Source organism: Egretta garzetta, unplaced genomic scaffold (assembly GCF_000687185.1).
Source record: "Egretta garzetta isolate BGI_Z169 unplaced genomic scaffold, ASM68718v1 scaffold732, whole genome shotgun sequence".
Lineage (NCBI taxonomy): Eukaryota > Metazoa > Chordata > Aves > Pelecaniformes > Ardeidae > Egretta > Egretta garzetta.
Genome location: NW_009259029.1, coordinates 1,166,243 through 1,186,476, shown reverse-complemented (window position 1 = coordinate 1,186,476; position 20,234 = coordinate 1,166,243). Strand labels below are relative to the sequence as shown.

General features: G+C 40.4%; 1 protein-coding gene across 1 annotated transcript in view; it reads left to right on the top strand.

Moving 5' to 3' along the window:
• The first annotated feature begins 9 nt into the window (after positions 1-9).
• Positions 10-20,234, top strand: part of USP40 (ubiquitin specific peptidase 40) — a 44,240-nt gene continuing 24,015 nt past the window's right edge. The window contains exons 1-15 of the mRNA XM_009634681.2: positions 10-107; positions 433-527; positions 2,518-2,734; positions 3,265-3,332; positions 4,325-4,438; positions 5,067-5,231; positions 5,817-5,963; positions 9,973-10,116; positions 11,789-11,917; positions 12,411-12,512; positions 12,832-12,939; positions 15,716-16,037; positions 16,534-16,615; positions 17,653-17,824; positions 18,646-18,730. Of these exons, the coding sequence (XP_009632976.2) occupies positions 77-107; positions 433-527; positions 2,518-2,734; positions 3,265-3,332; positions 4,325-4,438; positions 5,067-5,231; positions 5,817-5,963; positions 9,973-10,116; positions 11,789-11,917; positions 12,411-12,512; positions 12,832-12,939; positions 15,716-16,037; positions 16,534-16,615; positions 17,653-17,824; positions 18,646-18,730 (1,981 nt within the window). The 5' untranslated portion in view covers positions 10-76. The remainder of the gene's footprint in view (positions 108-432; positions 528-2,517; positions 2,735-3,264; positions 3,333-4,324; positions 4,439-5,066; positions 5,232-5,816; positions 5,964-9,972; positions 10,117-11,788; positions 11,918-12,410; positions 12,513-12,831; positions 12,940-15,715; positions 16,038-16,533; positions 16,616-17,652; positions 17,825-18,645; positions 18,731-20,234) is intronic.

Here is a 20,234-nt window from a genome sequence, read left to right as displayed (position 1 = left end):
GGCCTTCGGTACCGGTGAGACCGCGTCTGAAGAGCAGGCCCAGCCCCAGCCCCGTGGGGCTCCGGGACTGGAGCATATGGAAGGTGGAGAGAGGCAGGGGGAGCCGGGTGAGTTCAGCCTGAAGAAGGGAAGGCGAGGTGGAGACCATACTGCTGTCGGGAGGGCACAGGTGCAGCCTGATTCTTGTAGGGGGTACACTGAGGTAGGATGAGAGGTGTCAGACATGAGTTACAACATGGAAGGTTTCCATCAGATATAAGGGCAGGGGCTTAGAGGGGTTTGGGGATCTCCCTTTGTGGAGTTATTCCAACTTTGGCAGGGCAACACCCTAATAAGCCATGTGCTTGAATTTGGCCTCTGCTTTGTGAGGGTGTTGGACCACAGACATCATCCAGAGATTCGTTCTAATCTATATTACTGTATGATTTTTAGGGGAAGGAAGCTGCTTGCAGCAGCGCGTGGAGGATCCTGAAATAAGGAGCGAGGGAGGATTTGGCACTGTCCAGCTGAAGTGCTTCTCTGGAGTGGTGGGTGGTACAGCAGACTGTCAGTAAGATGAACACTGTCTCCTAGATATGTGCCTTTTTATAGACGATGAACCCATTAGGAGCAAGCTGTTGTGTATTCAGATGAGGAAAATAGGAAGGGTCATAATCACTGGATGGTTAAATGCTAAAGTGCAGCAGGCCTAACCAGAAAAATGAATGAAGGCTGCGAGACAGTTTGGAAATGGGATATGTATTGTCTGAAGCGCTGAAGAGGCACTATAGAAGAAGCAGAGTGAACGCTGCCATGCTGCATGGCCTTTTGCCTAAAAGCTACTCTTTGTATAAACCAGCAGTACATTAAGCCCATTTTAGTCTTTCCCACAGTGGAGCAGTTTAGGATGATGCCTGAAGAACTACTGGCTGGTTGAATGGGGGGGCTATCAACTATGTTTGGATTTTCAAAAGGCGTTCAATAAGGTGTGCCGCTGAAGGCTCTTAAAGAATTTAAGCTGTCACAGAAGAAGAAAGTTGTTGCTTGATTAAATAATTAGCTAAAAAAAAAGAAAACAGAAGATCAACTGTCACAGAGGGGAGTGAGGGGGAGTTTCTTTGAATCTTTGCTAGGGCATATGTTCAGCATATCATAAACTATCAGGAAAAAAAAAACAGTGAATGCTGAGGCGATTAATTTTTCTTGTGAAATCAAGTAATAATTGCAGCAAAGACAAGTGCCTTCAATGGAGCTTTAAAGTCTTTATGCTCATGGGTGGCTGAGTGATACAATAGCAGGTAATATTAACTGTAGGTGAGTGCAAAGAGATTCAGCATGGGGCAGAGACAATCACGACCTTACAGTTATGTGTATATACACAGATTTATGTAAAGTGCGTATATAGTGGTAGGATTTGAAGTGAACATATAGGATTGAGACCTAGGGGTAATAATAAATATTGCTTAAAGCAGTTTAGCGCTCAGCAGTTATACAGAAAGAGAACAAACCAGAGCATTATTATTTATAAAAATATAAATAATATGCATATATATAGCTGTGGTTTGCACACATCTTGAATGTTGTAGGCAGATGTGGTCCTCTCATCTCAGAAACAGGGAAAGGAGAAGTTTAAGGGGTTCAGAGAAGGTAGATAAGGATAATCAAAGAGAAGGAACAAGTTCAGTTGTAGGAGTGAATATGTCTTTGCGGAGGCTTTTGTCTGGAAGAGATGTTTGAGTGGAATATGATAAAGATCTGTAAACTCACAAGTAGAATGAAGGTAGATAGGGGAGTGATTATTCACTGCATCAGTATAACTCGTTGATTGGTCACTCCTGTTAGAAGAGCTACATTGTATCAAAAGAAATTATGGGGTGGCAAATATAAAACAAAAGGGAGCTAACTTTGGGAATGCTGATACATGCTAAGAGGTCGCAAGGCTTCAAAAAAGGACTGAAAAAATTCCCATAAGAAGAATTAGTTGTCATTGAGTTTCTGGCTCGTACATCTGGAAGCAAAGTTAATATTCTCATAAAATATCACTGTGGTTTTGACTATTTATTACACTCGTCCCATCTGAACTGGCCAATACAAGAGACAGGTTAATTGTGCTCATGGGTTTGTTGAGACACGGTGCAAGGATTTTGATGAGTTTGAGAGGCCTTGTGCACCTTTCCTGCAGGAAACTGGGTAACTTGAGCACTAGTTAATTATAGGTGTTTAGAAGGACCTATTTATTTTGCGATGTGTGTTTTTGCTGATGTGAAATTGAAATATGATATATTTGATTCTGCTTAACAGTCTATTCAGACCTCTGCTAACAGAAATGCTTTTAATTCACCCCTTTTCTTTTTTTTTGTTAAATTAGTGCACACTTTTGTATAGATCTGTCATTCAGTTTTAGAATGAACAGCACAAGATGAAAAAAGGTATAAAGAAATTCTTCAGTCAGGGCTGAAAGTTTCATCTTGGAGGATCAGAGGTGGGTGGATTCAATTGCATTTTTTATAGTAAATAGATAATTCTGTGTTTTTAAAGGATTGTTTTGCCTTCACGATGTTTGGGGACTTGTTTGAAGAGGACTTTTCCTTTATTTCAAACAATCATTGTGGAAAAGGGAAGAAATCAAAGCCCAGAGATTCTGAGCCTCCAGCTCCCAGGGATTTCACCAACCTAAGTGGTATCAAAAATCAGGGTGGGACCTGCTACCTCAATTCCCTTCTGCAGACTCTGCTTTTCACACCTGAATTTAGAGGTAAGATCTTCAAAATCTTCTGAAAGTAACATTGGAATTGATATTTTACAGTGACTTGCATTTCTAGTTTTTTATTAAAGAAACACCACAAACACAGATTGGTTTTGGAATAGTTTACTTCAGTTCACTTCCAATAAGTTATTACAGAATAATCAGAGCTCATGGTCTGTAAAATTAGTATTGTCACTTCTGCACAAAATGCAAGTATTGTAAACATTACCTTTTCTTACAGGTGGACAGTTACATTTTGTGTAAGAAAGGCAAGTTATTGTTGTCTATAAAGTGGTGTTTATTTTTTTAATGCAACTACTATAATTCATGAAAAAATAGATATTTTGCCATCTAAACACTGTCATGCGTTCTTACGCTTTATTGTTACAGATTGAACCAGTGGCAAGGATGACTGATGTTTAACGTCTTAATTTGCCAAAAAGAATAACATCATAATGCTTGATAGTTAAAATGCAATAAATAAATCTTTAAAGAGGAGACTTTTTTTTTTTAATAGGCACTTTTCTTTACAATTACAGAGGCGCTGTTCTCTCTAGGACCTGAAGAACTTGGGATTCTGGATGACAGCAGTAAACCAGATGCAAAGGTATTTAAAATTTTCTTGTCATTAATCACTGCTGAGTGACAATTTGGAAGAATATTGTTTCATGTGCATGAATCCTTGCATGAGAATGAATGAAAGGTTAACTTTGAAGTTGCTTTGCTGATACTCGATTTTGCATGCAGATGTATGTCAGTCCCATAAGTTTTTTCTTCAAAAGTAAGATATTGAGCCTTTTTCTGCTGAATCTGAAAGTGGAGATCCTTTTGTCTTCAAGGGGAACAGGAACAATCTCAAAGTCTGTACAGACCTTTTTAGACTTTTCTCTTCTGTAACTGAAGCTACAGTGACTAATTTGTCACCAGAAAAAAAATAATCTAAATATATGTGCAACCTAGGTGATTGCACTGAGGCTCTCTGAAGGTTTAACATCGCACCCATGCACAATGAGACTGGAATTCAATCTTTATTTAAAAAGCGCGTACTAAAGCTGACCACAGAATTTAATTCTTTAGTTCTCAGGTTGAAGTGATACAACTCATTGCTTGGAAAATTTTCTTCTTTGTAAGTGAAAGATAAATAGAGGTAGCTGATCAAGCTTGTTGACACTAACCATTCTTGTTCCCATCTCGTTCCACCCCACCACCAAATCCTTTACTGAGCAAGGAGTAGCACATGTTAAATCTGTATGTCAAGATCCTGTAGCTGCTTTCTTAGGGTTTAGCATTTTGAAAAATGTCAGAGAAAGTTGTCCTTTTTTACTATGGTGATGGCTTAATTTTAATCTATATAGTTTGGCTTTATCAGAAAATGTATATTCCATGACTATATTTGGCTGAGTAAGGCAAGGCGCTGTAGATTTTTGGGAATCAGGTCTGACTGGTGTTTTGATGTGAATTAAGTAGCCTGTGTTATGAAAACCATAGGCAATGGTGGTTTATAACAAGTTTTGTACTGACTTATTTTTCTTTTTATTTAAATGATTGGTTTGAAGTCTCTTTCTGATCTGTTGAGTATATTTTGGTTTTTATTTCTAGGTTCGAATAATTCCATTACAACTTCAACGGTTATTTGCTCAGCTTCTGCTCTTGGACCAGCAAGCTGCATCTACAACAGACCTTACCGACAGCTTCGGGTGGAACAGCAATGAGGTACAAGTCACCATCAGTGACACCATCATTGATAAACTTTTTCCTGAATGGAGAAGATTTTTTTTTTTGAAGTCTGACATTTAAGAAATATCTTAAAATACTTCAAGCTGTGGAGATAGCACTGAGTTGGGTCAACTGCTGTTGTATACTACTGAATCTCTGCATGAAGTGCATGCCAATTGTTTACAGCAACAGAAGAAAATTGTTCTGTTAGATACAATTTCAGTAGCTTTTCCTTTGTTTTTACAGGAACACTTTTCCAACAGTAGTTAGGGTTCTTGTCCTTCAAATACTTAGATTCTTACGTAAATTGAACTCTCTAACTTGTCACAGAGTTTAGTCTAAATGTGTCTTACGTGGGTTATAGTTTATGTACTTGTAGCTACTTGGAGAGCATAATTAAGAATATTAATTTTTTAGATTAATTAAATTAATTAATTATTAAGAACTAAATTAAGAATAACAAATAATAATAAAAGCAGTAATTTACTACTCAAGGTAGAAAATATAATGGGTAGTCATTGAGGCAGCTGTCTTTGTCACACTTAATATATGTTGTTTTTAAGCAATAAGCAAAGCAGATGGCACTATATTATTTCTTCAAGTTTGTTTTTTCTTTATCATGCAGGAAATGAGGCAGCATGATGTGCAGGAATTAAATCGGATTCTGTTCAGTGCTTTGGAAACTTCCCTTGTGGGGACTTCGGGTCATGACCTTATTAACCGATTGTACCACGGGACTGTTGTCAACCAGGTTGTTTGTAAAGAATGCAAGAATATCAGTGAGAGACAGGTAAAGCCAGAGCATTTTCCAGGATAGGTTTGTGTTCAGTCTGTTGAACATATTTTAAATGTTCTTTCTTTTAAACTCCAAAAATAATGATGTCTTCTTGAGTATCACTGGTGGCCTTTTTGAATCTAGGTAGTATGTATTAGTTAGGGTGCTGCAGACCAGAAAAAAACGTGAGAATTATGTGTGACTTTGTTCTTAAGTCTTGGCTGGCATTTTCTAAACCACCTACATCAAGCTGTGACTCAGAATTGAAAAAACAAGTGTTACTGCATTTTCTGAGTCAGCAAGTGTTGTCTTTAGTAGTTGTAGTTAGGAGAGAGTTGGACAGTGGGGTAACAATAGCAAAGCATATCTTTACATTCTTTTACTGCTCTTTGTAATTTAAAAATCATTCCTTGTTTATTTGTTTAAATTAATTTCTCTTATGTGGTTATATGGGTTTTTTTTCCCCCCCAATCAACAATGAAAGCAAAATGGGTGCTCACATCTGCTGTGGTGAATGGGATGAGTATCCTTCTAATGTACCATGAACTTACATCACTTAACTACCTTATTTTTTTTTTTTTTTGTTGTACTCATGCATAGGAAGATTTCTTAGACCTAACAGTGGCGGTAAAAGGTGTTGCTGGCTTGGAGGAGGCCCTGTGGAACATGTACGTAGAAGAAGAGTACTTTGAAAATGAGAACTTGTATCGATGTGGAGCCTGTGATAAACTTGTTGAAGCTTCAAAGGTAATGCATCGGTGATTCTCAGTGTTCAGTTTGCTAACGTTTAGGAACTTTGTTTACATTGCTGTGTCTGCCCTCTAACTCCAAAATAAAAAAATATGTATCTTTAATCACACAATATATAACAAGAGGGTGTCAACATCTGACCTGTTTTTTTTAAACCTCAGAAACTATGTCAAGAAAAGCTTGTGTGATTCATTTCTTGACTTAAATGTTGTTGCAGTCTTTAACCTAGCCAGTGGTAAATGGGATAGCATGTAGTTTCGAGGGTATTGCCTCATTCACACACCTCCACTGCCCCTGGCTTTGAGCATTTCAGAGGATAGGCTAAAAGATAAGCTAGAGCATAAAGAAAAAAATAAACAGATCCATGTAATGAAAAAAAGTGGAAATTCTCATGAAGAACCCAAACGGGAGAGAAAAATTATAAACACATGTTAACTCTGCACAGGGAAATTGGAACTATTGATCCAGGTATTGCATTGTTTCCCTGATGCTGAACAGGTTCTTGCAGTGGTAGATTAACACCTTAGCAGGCATTTTCAGTACATTCTGTGGTGCTAGAGCCTTCAGGTGAGTGAGAATGTATTCATGCAAGGAACCATCCAGCTCTTCTAACGTGTAAGACACTGGGTGTGTTTGACTGTGCTTTTCCCATCTTCCAGCTTACTTCTGGTACAACAACCACCACCTCATGTCCTCTCTTGGTGAGCTTTTCAACCACTTGTCACATGCTAAGCCAGTGGCTTCCATCCATGGGCACTATCAGGAGTTTCCCTCCATTTGAGAGGTCAGGAACGAGGAGGATAAAAATCCAGGCACAGCAAAGCTGTTCCTGTGGTCAGAATATGGACTGTAAAAGAGTCTTCTCCTTCAGGCAGTAACTTGAAGATGCTTTTGAAGGAAGCTGATGGGTTTCTCCGAGTTGTGCTGCTTTGTTGTAATCTTCTAGTGAACAATTTGCTGCTTTGGTCTGTACTCAGCTATGGGTGAGAACTGTCGGGTTTGAGTTCTTTTTTTAAAAATTACTTGTAAAGCCAAAGCGGTGACCTTTTCCTCTGCTGAGTCATCAGAGCTCCTCAATGTTTGATGGAGAACTGTTGCCATTAAGCCTGTTAATTATTGAGAGTGATTTGCAGGAGCTCAGGGATATCTAGACTGGAGTACTCTTTTGTCTGCCCGGTTCCCTGCCTTCACACCTGGGCACCTTGGGAAAGCTTGACACTTGTGGACATTGGCATCTTCCAGAAGAGTTGTGTATGTGATCCTGAGTGCTTCGTTAAATGGTGGCATGGCTGTTAACACTGTTTACTGTCTGTAAGCCAGTGCAGCCTGCAGCATCCTTGTGTTGACAGCTTGTCCCTGTTTCTTGGTTTACAACGGTTTGGACTGGTTTCCCCAACATAGTAATAGAACTTAAGACTTTTTACGTCCATCCCCTTAGCCAGGGCCAGGGAAGGGCAGCCCAGCAAGAGCTTTACCGGAGTTGTAGGTCTTTGAATCGCATTTTCCCAGAATGATACAAAGTGGTGTTTGGTTTTCTTCTGTGCTAATTTTTCATGTCATAAGTTTTTTATAAAAAGTTGCTCCTCTTTCCTGTTATTCCCACTATTTTTTGTAAAGGGGAAGCAGACATAAGCTGTTAGTGCAGTCTGCCTTTGACATACTCTGCCCTCTTCACAACAGCGAAGCTCTTTGGCCTACTGTGGTGACTGTCTTCTGCAGCAGGATGAGCGCAATCCAAACCTTGCAGCACCCTTAATGTGGAAGGGAGCGGGTGCAAGGGTGAGCTGAGGACAGGTGAAGTTAACCAGTGACTTGGGAGTTCAGGAACATTTGCCAGTGCCTAATGTGGCTTGGTTATAAGAGATTGTTTGAGTTAAACTTTTCTGGGTTCAAGGGAGTACAAGGTAACAGTTGCTTACCTCTCAAATGTGTTCATCCTTGCAGAAGACAGTGGGAACTCTGAACTTGGGTAAGAAGTCGCATAGCTGAGGGTTGCTGGGGTATGAATGGACAGCCTCAAAAGAGAGGGGCTGTGCTAGAAGGCTGTAGCGAGTGGAAGGGACATTGTGTCAGCATGACTGCTCACTGTGGCTCCACATGCATGATGTGTGTGATCTCAGCAGACTATAGTGAGAGTCAACACTGGCAGCAAGTGAGGTGCCAGCTGAGTCACTCTAGGCTTGGTGGCAGCCTTAGGAAGGCAGCTGTCTAATAGTGCCACCACCTGCCCACACCTAGCTTGTTTCAAAGACAAGATGGCCCATGCCTACCCAGTCCATTCTTCCCTTCCTTCAGTACTCTGTGGGTCTTTGGATGTTATTCTTTCCCCTTTTTCTTTCTGGCCTCTAGAGAATTTCGTAACTGAAGAATATTGTCTTCTACAACTTTATCGAATTTTAATTGTACAGTCTGATTATTACTGTAAACTTGGAAGAGCATGCAAAATCCTTTATGCCACTAAGCTCTGCACAGTAGTCTTCACAACTGACACAAATTAAATACCTAAATCAGGGAGTTTCTTAAGCCATATATGTGTTCCTGGGAGGCTCTCTGGTATGGATCTGCAAATGGAGATTTGGGTGGAGACATTGGAAAGGCGCAGAAGTGTGTCCATTGAATCTGCACTTACATTCAGTGTCACTGAATCTGTATTTACGTTCAACCAACCATCATCAACAAGAAGGTTGGTTTTGCTTCGCACCAGCATTCCTGATGTACTCATGCACCAAGTTGTTTGATCTTGATTAATATTCTTCCTTACTAAAATGTATTATATTGGCTTTCCTACCTTGAAGGTCCTCTTCTGTATAAATGAGGGTTAACTTGCTTGGTTGTTCTGCGGCTGGCTGTAGGGTCTTCCAGGATACACCTACCCCATGCCACTCAGGCACAGCATCGTGCTCATTTAGCATAGCTCACAGGTCTTAGTCGAGGCCCTTTTCTTCAAGCAGCCTGGCAGATCTTAAGCAAGATGCTGCTGTCACGTATTCTAGTGACACTTTTCAGACCATTTCTGTTGCATTTGGAGGCAGCCCAACAGTCACTCAGCATCAGGCTGCAAAATACATGTGGGAGTGATATCTTTTTCTGGACAGTATACACCTGTTGGAGCTAGTTATGTTACAGATAGGATCATTTCTGATTTCCACATTTGAAAACACTGTGACTGTACAAGCCCTGATCTATATTTGGGGTTGCACAACCCCAAAGAACTGGAAAAATCCTCAGTGGTCATTGAAATAAACCTCAGGTGAAATACAAATGGAGATGACCAGAAGAGTAATAGCCCCAGCCTCAGTTGAGGTCCTTTCTTTGCAGTAGAAGCAAGCATGTAAGCTATGTTTGTTGGTTGAGCTTCATTCATAGCTACTTCTTTTTGGGTGGCTTCAGGGCCCGTGCCAGATACTGAGCACCCCACTGTTCATCTGGGAATGGCAAAGCTACCAGGAAGCTGTGTCACTTTTCTGCAGCGCCTGCTTTTCAGCAGCAGTTGAGGGTTTGTGCTTTTTACTCTGGGCTCCCAGGGTCTGTGTGGGGCTGTGGTGGGCCTGTGTGGCAGGTGCTATGCAACAGGCCAAGAGCAAAGTTGCTGGGAAGGTGCTGTGTAGTCTGACTTTATGCATAAGCACAAATCCAGGGATTTGAAACAGTTGCTTCTTAGTATAAAGTTCCAGAAAATCCTCTCACAAAGAACGTGTGGGCTATGGAAATGTAATTACTGACTAGAATTTCAGCAGTGCCCTCCTTTGTTTTTTGTAGGAGACTGGTGATCACCATTCAAGGAAGGTGTAGGGCTTAACAGAGGGGAAAGATCTTGATTGCTTTTAGGATGTCTAGTCAGTAGGGAAATTGAGAATTAGGGAAGACATTTTTAAGATGGAAACACTGGTCATGTCTGCCTGGTAATACCAAGCATTGTTGGAAAGTAAAGAGTTGACCATATAGCAAAGTGGAAACACTGTTCTGTATAACTGTGTGCTTACAACTTTTTTTTATCATTTTTCAGTCTGCTAAACTGCGCAAGTTGCCACCCTTTCTCACCATTTCTCTCCTGAGATTTAACTTTGACTTTGAGAAGTGTGAACGATATAAGGAAACGAGCTGCTATACATTCCCCGTCCAGATAAACCTGAGGCCTTTTTGTGAGCAGGTATATACTGTTCTATTTGTTAAAGTTTCTATACACTCTGCAGAGAACCGATATCTCAAGGACAAGTTGAAAGGATGCTGAAGGCTAACAAGAGACCTCTGTGAAGCCAACTGTAGCTGGAATGTGATAACAGCCCTGAGAAAGCAGAACATCTTTGAGAAAAATCCGGTTTAAAGTGCTAGCTAGCATTGTGTTTTAGGTTAACTTACTAACCATATGAAGTAAGAAACTGTAGATAAGAAACTAACAGTGTGTGGAATGTGCATCACTAGAGAAAAAAGGCGAGATTTATAGCAAATTGCCTATCTTTGTTGCCAGCCTTGGAAGGCACGTAGGGGACAAAATGTCTAACACTTTGTCATATGAGGATAGCCAGGGATGGGAACCAGGAGATGTGGAGGTAAAGGGGCTTCAAGGATGGGGAGCTAGCTGGTACCGGCTGTGTTGCTCTGACAGCACAATTAGGGGGGTAAAAGCTGGAGTTCACCAAAATGACAAGGTGAAGGAGTGGATGAAGTAAATGACCCCTGAAGACCACCGACTCAAATCACAGAGCATGTGCAACTGGGAGGAGAATATCTAAATGATTTCCAGGAATTAATTTACCTATCCCTGCCTTTTCTGAGGAATGTAATGAATATGTACGTAAAACTTGTATATAAGCTATGCAACTAACCCCATGTGGCATACACATGAGGAGGAGTGATCCCCCTGTGCATCCAGCGCTGTAATAAATACCTGCTCATAGTCTCACAAATTGACTATTGAGTTACTTTGTGGCTTTGCATGGCTTCAAAGTTAGCTTTTATTTTGCATTTTGTCAGGACAAGGTATTTGAGAAATTTTGTGGGGTTCTCTGCTGTCCCCAGTTCCAAATTTTTGGAGTTCCAATTTGTATCCAAAAAAACCACTTTCTAACTGAGTGGGAAATACCTTGTAGGTGTAAAAGGAGGGTATAATAATTACCTAAAACTTAATCTGACATTTGCTTGAAAGGAAAACTATTGCCTGGAAATTTAAATTAAATTTGTTTTGTATTGTCATTGTCAGATGGCGTCATGTATAAATTTAGCTATGTATGTTTAATGTGCCTGTAGTTATTTCATTTTTCTTAAGAATCTGTCTTTGCATTCATATATATGTATTTTGATTATAAACTGAGCTATGCCAGTACTTGAGGGCAATTTTTGATCCTTAAAATATATAATGAATATACTTAATAGAGGCACTGTTATTGAAAAAGACATTTTTCTTACTGAAATGTTGCAATGCAAGCTTGGAAATTTCTCAGTGTTTGCATTTGAGGAAGCATTTTTTTTCAATTGGTTTGTTTATATAAATGTGTTACTTGTTTTTTCTCTAGTCTTTTAAGCAAAATAAACAAACAGGTAAAGCCATTCTATTCTTTGCATCAATATTTCATTATTTTAAATTTTGAATTTCCAGTATTGTTCACAATCATGCTTAAAAAGTTGCTTAATAAGCCTGTGCCCTGGCCCATGGTTTGTGTCAGCCCATACTTGTGTTCCCCAGTAGTGAAAAGCTATTTCAATCTCTGCATCTGCAAATGCACACTGAGAAGTATCTGAAGCTATGCTGATGGTGTAAAACTGTCCTTGTGTGAAAGACTTACTGATACATGTTATTATTGTTATTGTTTTTCTTTTTAAAGACTGAAATGGATGATTCGGAGTACATGTATGAGCTCTTCTCTGTTATTATACATAAAGGTGGCTGCTATGGAGGACACTATCATGTTTATATCAGAGATGTGGATGAATTAGGAAACTGGCAATTACAAGTAAGTTCTAAAGGCTTTTCTTCCTTGCTTGATATGCCTCATTTTTTAAGCTAGTGGATGAAATGTACATCCAAACTAATGATTATTTTAGTGAGGCATTTGGTCTCTTACCTCATTGTGAGAAGGCAAGTTTTCCACAGTATGCGATCTCTGTCAAGATTTTGTAGCAAATTTTAGCTTTCTGATCTGCTGAACTATCTCACGTTACTGGGCTCGCTTTTTCTTTCACAAATGAATTATCTTTGCTCAAGACTAGCACAGTCATTTTAATGGATGACTACGGCTGTTTGTGAACAACATGAAAGTCTTTTCTGTTAAAAAAAAAAAATGGTAGTGTAACAATATACAGTTTGTAGGAGGTGGTAGAGGCAGCTTATCAGAACTTTCTTCGCACTTCTAAATTGTGCATGCTAATGTTAGTGCAGACTATAATCAAAAACTGCTAGCTGTGTGTGAAACAAAAGTATTTGTGAGCTTTATTTTTCTTGCACAGGAAGAAGAGAATAGGCTGATTGAAGATAAGGCTTTAAGAGATACTGAAAATGCTGAAGAAGTAGAAAATCCTTTGGCAGTGTTGAAAGGGATTTTATCAGAGGTATGGTATGTAAGGAATTTATTGCTTTGATTTTGATATTAAGGAACCTAGAAGAAGGGGTTAGTGTATGCAAGAGTGCAGGTTTAAGCGTACAGAACACTTCAAACTTGCTGTGAAGCACATAAAACTTGTAACTTAATACTAATAGTGGCTCTTGATACATAAAACGGCCCTTTTTGACTATTTTGCAAGTTGCTTGCTGAAGCTGTTGCAAACAATGATGTTCCATCATTGGTTTGAGCACTTCAGAATTGGCTTCTTTGTGTTGATCCCTTGACTTTTGTAGCCTTCATTACCCCAGTTTTTAATTTCCCTATAGGAAGAATCTACACAAATTCCTGTGGATCAATTAGGGCAGAAATTATTGGAGAAAAAAGGGGTGTCTTGGAATAAGAAATACCGAAAACAATATGGAGCATTACGAAAGGTAATATGCATGTATGTTAATTTGGGTTTTGCTGTTAAGATAACTTTACATTTATATTCCTATTCAATAGTCAGTAGGATGGTAATTGAAATTACTGGCACTTGGACTAGCAAGATAGAGCATGTGTAAGAGAGGTTTGTAGGGTAAATTAGTACACTGGGGAACATGGACAAGATTCTCAAGGTACTGTCTGCCTGAAAGCTTGTATTTTTTTTTTTTTTCCAATCTATGTGGTTGGCCTGTAAAAGAACTAACCTTACATACCGAACCTTGTTTCACTGGTGTCTGTGGATGAAGCTGCTACCACTTGAACATAAAAGCACAGCTGAGAATTAAAGAAGAAATACAGTACTACTTCACAGTCATAATAGAAGTGAGGTTTTGAAAATCTATGCCACTTTTTGGTTGATTAGGGCATGTCCATAAGATTAACACTTACAGTAAATGTATTGGGTTTGTGTGGCAAGGTCTTGGTAGTCGGGGGGCTACAGGGGTGGGTGGCTTCTGTGAGAAGCTGCTAGAAGTTTTCTCTGTGTCCACTGCTGGCCAAGGTCAAGCCAATCAGCAACAGTGGAAGCACCTCTGTGGTAACATATTTAAGAAGGAAAAAAAGCCAGCTGCAGCTCAGTAGCCGGAGAGAGAAAGCAGCCCTGCAGACACCAAGGTCAGTGAAGAAGGAGGGGGATGAGGTGCTCCAGGTGCCAGAGCAGAGATTTCCACTGCAGCCCGTGGTGAAGACCATGGTGAGGCAGGCTGTCCCCCTGCAGCCCATGGAGGTCCACGGTGGAGCAGATCTCCACCTGTAGCCCCCACACCGGAGTGGGTGGATGACCAAAGGAAGGAGGCGGTGACCCCATGGGAAGCCTGCGCTGGATCAGGTTCCTGGCAAGACTTTGCAGACTGTGGGGGAGGAGCCCTCACTGAAGCAGGTTTGCTGGCAGAACTTGTGACCCTGTGGGGGACCCACGCTGGAACAGACTGCTCCTGAGGGACTGCAGCCCGTGGAGATTATGGACCCATGCTGGAGCAGTTTGTGAAGAACTGTAGCCCGTGGGAAGGACTCACGTTGGAGAAGTCTTTGGAGGACTGTCTCCTGTGAGAGGGACCCTACATATGAGCAGGGGAAGAGTCCTCTCCCTAGGAAGAAGAAGGGGCAGAGACAACGTGTGATGAACTGACCCCAACCCCCATTCCCATCCCCCTGTGCTGCTGGGGGGGAGTAGGTAGAGAAATCTGGGAGTGAAGTTGAGCCCAGAAAGAAGGGAGGGGTGGGGGGAAGGTGTTTTTAAGATTTAGCAGTTTTTATCCTCTCCTTCTCTGATTTTGATTGATAATAAATTAAACTAATTTTATCAAGTTGAGTCTGTTTTGCCCGTGATGGTAACTGACAAATGATCTCCCACTGTCCTTATGTCGACCCACAAGCCCTTTGATTTACTTTTGTCTCCTCTGTTCGGTTAAAAAGAGGAGTGATAGAGCGGCTTTGGTGGGCCCCTGGCATCCAGCCAGGGTCAAACCACCACAGTAAAATCTTGTGTTTGTCCAATCGGTTAGTGCACTTTCTAATGCTTTAAGGAAAATATTTTAGCATTTGTGTTACAGATATGGGGAAAAATCATGTTTGACTGTTTTTTGAATAGAACAATGCAGTTTTCACAATAATTATTAAAAGGTAGTTGTGAAACCTGAATGTGAGTTTTCTGCAGAGGTAGATGCTTTTCTGAGCAACCCATTATTAACCATTTCAATGTTTGAGTGCTATTGTGATTATTACCAAAGCTGACTTTCCAGAAGTGCCGGATCTATACCAAAAGCACACTGATCAATGCAGGACTTGCATTATTGAAATAATTGTAAATTGTTTTAAGCTTTTTGAAGTATCAAATGAGTTTTTGATGGTGATTAAAACTGAAATTCAGATTTTGGGGGGTTGTTTTTGTTTGGGTTTTTTTTTGGGGGGGGGGGGGGGGAGGGGTTTTTGTAGTTTTGTGGGGGGATTGAAGGGTGGTTGTACCCCCCTCCCATCCCTCAAGAGCCACTATTGCGTTTTGTGTAATTTGGACACCAAGCTTATCTGAAGTATCTGCATACTGCTAAAATGAAAGTAGAGAACAAAGTGGATAAATTGGGCAAAATGGAATGAGTAGGTTTTAAGTTCTTGACATGTCGCGATGGGCAGCGTTAATTTGGATAAGACAACTCAGCAGACTAGAATTGAGCTCAGTCCTTGTGTGGTAAATACAGAAGGGAGCACTTCTGTGGAGACTAGGGAGCAGAAAGTACCAATGTTAAAGGGCTAAACTGGTGGGGATGGTACTCTGTGTGTCTCATAAAGCAGAGGCTTTTTGATTACCTATAGAGCATCACTCCCTATGCTACCTTTCCAGGGACAGGGAGTGTGCACTTGTGAGAAGTGTTTCAAAAGGAATCTGGGGTTTTAAGCAATCCTTGAAATTCAGAAGTTGGTTTGATTTAATTCTTAGTGATGCATCTATGTTTAAAACAAGCGTTTTGCAATTTCTTCCATGATAATGTGAATTTACATAAGAAAGAAAGCCAGCAACAGCATTTAAAAGATGAGGCAGATAAGTAATGGCAGGAAAACTACATTTTTCTGTCTAAACTGAGGAAATACATGAGGATGCATCATAAAACCCAAGTTTGAAGGGATGGGGTTCTTGTATCAATTTAAGGATGAACCAGGTGAAGTAGCTAGTGCCATTTGCTATATTTAAAACTGGGTATCTTCTTCATCTTGTCCTTGCTTTCCTTTTAGTATTTGCAGAATCATCCTCAGATATTTCAGTTCAGTCCTGATGAAAATAAGGTTGGTCTGAAGGAAAAATACAAGCTCCCATTTAAGTCAGATTCTCGAGAACAAGATCTCCAAAGTCTTCCTCAGAAGAATGATGTCCAGTGGAATTTGGAAAAAAACTCTACAAGGCTAAGGGACAGTTCTGCTGGTTGCCATTGGTTTGATCTGAACGATTCAAAAGTCCAGCCAATCAAGGAGAAGGATATTGAGAAACAATTTCAGGGTAAAGAGAGTGCCTACATGCTGTTTTACCGAAAATCTCAGTTAAAAAGACCACCTGAAGGTACACAAAGCTCATCTTGATATTCTGGGGACTGACTTCATTGGCAGTTTGTTTTCTGGAGGGCAAAGCCTGTTGGGCATTTCTGTCCTTTCCAAGAACTGAAGATACAGTTTTCTTTCTAGTGATCACTTGAAAAAAGGGTTAACTAAGATACATGGAGGTTACCTTCAAGGAGGTAGTGACCAGTTAATTGGCTATAGCTGACACTATGGTTCACAAATACTAGCAGAACATCCCCTACTGAAACATAAAAGTTGTTGCTAACTGCATTCTTGTATCAGTTTCTCTTAGGGTAAGATTGATGGCAAGAAGTAAAAGCACTTGTTTGGTTTTTGTATCTTGCAGTTTAATTTTCTCTGTTAAAAAGGATGCAACGTTATTGCTCTTAATTTTCAGTGATTACCATACTGTAATGTCTCATCTTGATCACTCTTCTTGTTTGCCGAAACACATTTTAAGCAGCTGAGGCCAAACCAGCCTATATTATTTGTTGCAGCACGAGGAAATCCAAGGTACCAAATTCCTGAACACCTTCTGAATGAAATGAATGCTGCTAATACTGAGCTGCAAAAAAAGAGGTATATTAACGTAACTGTAGCAATCTCTTAAACAGCATTCTTAATCTGCAGATCTCAAAGTGATTTAAAATGAAAGAAGCTCATTGAGGAGAGCCAGATACTAAAATGATTCAATGTCATAGAGTTTAATTGAGGAATACAACTTGTATGCCCACATTCTGCCTTTACTGATTCCCTGCCTCTGTGTTAGTGGCATAACTAGGCATTCTACAAAATGTCAAGGGAAACTTACTTGCAGTTTAAAATTGTACCCTTTTTTTGTGAAAATCAGTGCAATTCTGGAAGGAGAATGGAATACATTATCTTAATTATGTTTATAGAGGGAGTTCTCCATTGGGAGAAGGGGAAATGACTTGCTTTACTGTGAAACAGCAGATAAATGCTATTCTGCCAGAAACGCAGAGGAAAGAGCTAGTGGTATTCAGGTTGGTTGAACCTTTTCCTTCTGTTGAGGAACACAGAACTCATGATGTGCCTGAATCGCAGTTAAGCTATCAGTATATAGACACACACAAGAGACTCAAGTTTTGTGTGATATCTCTGTAGTGTGCAAATTTCACTCCTTTATTTTTAAATGATGTATTTGCTACTACATTTAGCTAATAGAACTGGATACAGGTGTAAAGGAGGAAGGCGTGGCTGTGTCTGTCCTGGCTCAGTTTCCATGCAGTATTTCTGTCTCTGCATTTCAGCAGAGTACTGATCTGGAACACAGACTGAAAAAACCTACCATCTCCACATCCCTAAAGATGAAGTTTGCAGTTCCATTTAGAAAGGTAGAAGCAAGGTGTAGAAACACACAGAACATACTGTTATAGTGCTTACGTGTAGGATGTCTACACTGGCTCCATATTGTACAATGTGTAAATCACTGTCATCTTTGAGCACCTCTTTGCATACCCCTTGATGGAGGCAGGAATGTGACAATGAATTTAGGATATCAGTTCCAGGACAGTTGCACAGAAGCATCTCTGAAATAAGCTAGTTATTTGTTGATGTTAAATTCACTGGTTTATTATTGTGTTGTTCTTTCAAAGAGAGGAATGTGACTCAGCAAACCATGGCATTGATTTACATCTCCATTTGAGCTCATGTTATAAATTTCACAATGGGGCTTTGCATCCTTCAGTTACTTGGAAAGAGAGTGTTTTGGATTTGACTATTGATAGAAGAAAAACACTAGGAGATCTTCGACAATCAGTATTCCAGGTATTTGCTATATTAAATGAACTCAAACACTTTAGTTTTACTTGAGCTACAACATACATATTTATGCCACAATTGTTATTTTCAAGAGTAAATGTTATTTTAGGAAGTTAAAATGATACGGATTTACACAAGTGTCATTGGTTTGACATCTGTTCTCAAAGTATTGAAGAAACCATGTAATTGATGAATCTTCAACTATGTAGACTTTAAAGCTTTCATAAGCTAATTATTTTTATTTGGGCAGCATGTACATGGGCATGGATTGACACTGCAAAACTCTAGGCTTATTCTTAACATTTCAGTTTGTGACAGATTTGTCTTTGTATTTTCAAGGAGCTAGCTGGCCTTAAAAGGAAATAATCAGAATAGTTTAAGAAAAAAGAAAATTAGTTAAAAGAAGTATTGAGCTTAACTATTGAATGTGGTATCTTTGCATTTATTCCCTACTATGTTAAAGGAATATGACAATTTGTAAAATGCTTTTTTATAGACATCTGAATCAAAGTTAACTTAATGTCAGGAAACACTGTTTGCTTTTCCTGTACCTTGCACCCTTTGGTTAGTGTCCAGTTGAAATGTTATTTTTGTCTATCTGGTGACTAGTCTGAAAGGCCAAGTCCTAAATGGTTGACTGTTTTTCTGTGTTACTGGCCTTGTTGAAGTAAATAGCTGTGACTTGCTAAGTGTCAAAGTGAGCTTGGTAGCCAGGCTGTAACAGCTTTCAGCAAAGCTGTAATTTTGAGTGATGTGAGTTACAGGTTGCTGGTGTTTTATGCTTTTTTTTGATTTTGTTTTTTTTTTTTTAAATTCTTTCCAATTAGGTGTTGGAATCTTGGGAAGGAGACATGATTCTCAGTATTGCCAAGCCTTTACCAGCAGGTCTGCATCTTTACCAGATGCTTGATGGTAAGACTACTACATACAAGGTTTCCATTTTATTTGTATGTTGTATTTACTGCAGGCATCGAGGATTTTGTATGTAAAACGTCTTGGAGAAGTGTATTACTGAACACTCTTAGAACTCAAACTTACATGCAAGTCCACTGCTGTTAAGGTATTTAGGACAATCTTACTAGTGAAATGAAGTTTTTTGGGACTTTTACATGTAATCTTTTTCTGTGAAGTGCAGTAAGACTGCAGATCATATGCAAGTTAAAAACACATTTGCTGACAAAAATCTATCGGTCTGTACTTTGACCTTGATTTGCTTATGAATGTTTGCTTTCATAGTGTTTACCTAGTAGGTAAAGGAGGGGATAGAAGAGAAGACCCAGGGTGACATCAAATTAAAATGTAGATTAGACCTAAGCTGAAGTAGGAATTTTGTAAAGGAAAATGCTTAGATAAAGAGTACTTTAATTTGTTAAGAATCATAGAATCATAGAATGTTTATGGTTGGAAGGGACCACTATTGGTCATCTAGTCCAACCCCCCTGCAGGAGCAGGGACACCGCTAACTAGATCAGGTTGCTCAGAGCCCCATCCAACCTGGCCGAGAATGTTTCCAGGGATGGGGGCCTCCACCACCTCTCTGGGCAACCTGTTCCAGTGTTTTACCACCCTCATTGTAAAAAACTGCTTCCTTGCCTCTAGCCTGAACCTACCCTGTTCTAGTTTAAAACCATTTCCCCTTGTCCTAACACAGCTGGCCCTACTAAAAAGACGTTCCCCATCTTTCCTATAGGCCCCCTTTAGGTACTGGAAGGCCGCAATCAGGTCTCCCCGTAGCCTTCTTTTCTCCAGACTGAACAAGCCCAACTCTCTCAGCCTGTCCTCATAGGAGAGGTGCTCCAGCCCTCGGATCATTTTTGTAGCCCTCCTCTGGACCCGTTCCAACAGTTCCATGTCCTTCTTGTGCTGAGGGCTCCAGAGCTGGACGCAGTACTCCAGGTGAGGTCTCACCAGAGCAGAGTAGAGGGGCAGAATCACCTCCCTCGACCTGCTGGCCACACTTCTTCTGATGCAGCCCAGAGTACGGTTGGCCTTCTGGGCTGCCAGAGCACATTGCTGGCTCATGTCTAGCTTTTCATCCATCAGTACCCCCAAGTCCCTCTCGGCAGGGCTGCTCTCGATCCTTTCTTCCCCCAGCCTGTATTGATACTGGGGGTTACCCCAACCCAGGTGCAGGACCTTGCACTTGGCCTTGTTGAACCTCATGCAGTTGGCCTCGGCCCATCGACCCAGCCTGTCCAGGTCTCTTTGGATGACATCCCTTCCTTCTGGTGTGTCAACCGCACCACTCAGCTTGGTATCATCCGCAAACTTGCTGAGGGTGCACTCGATCTCGCTGTCTAAGTCATTGATGAAGATGTTAAAGAGCACCGGTCCCAGTACGGACCCCTGAGGGACACCACTCGTCACTGATCTCCATCTGGACATTGAGCCATTGACCACTACCCTCTGGATGCGA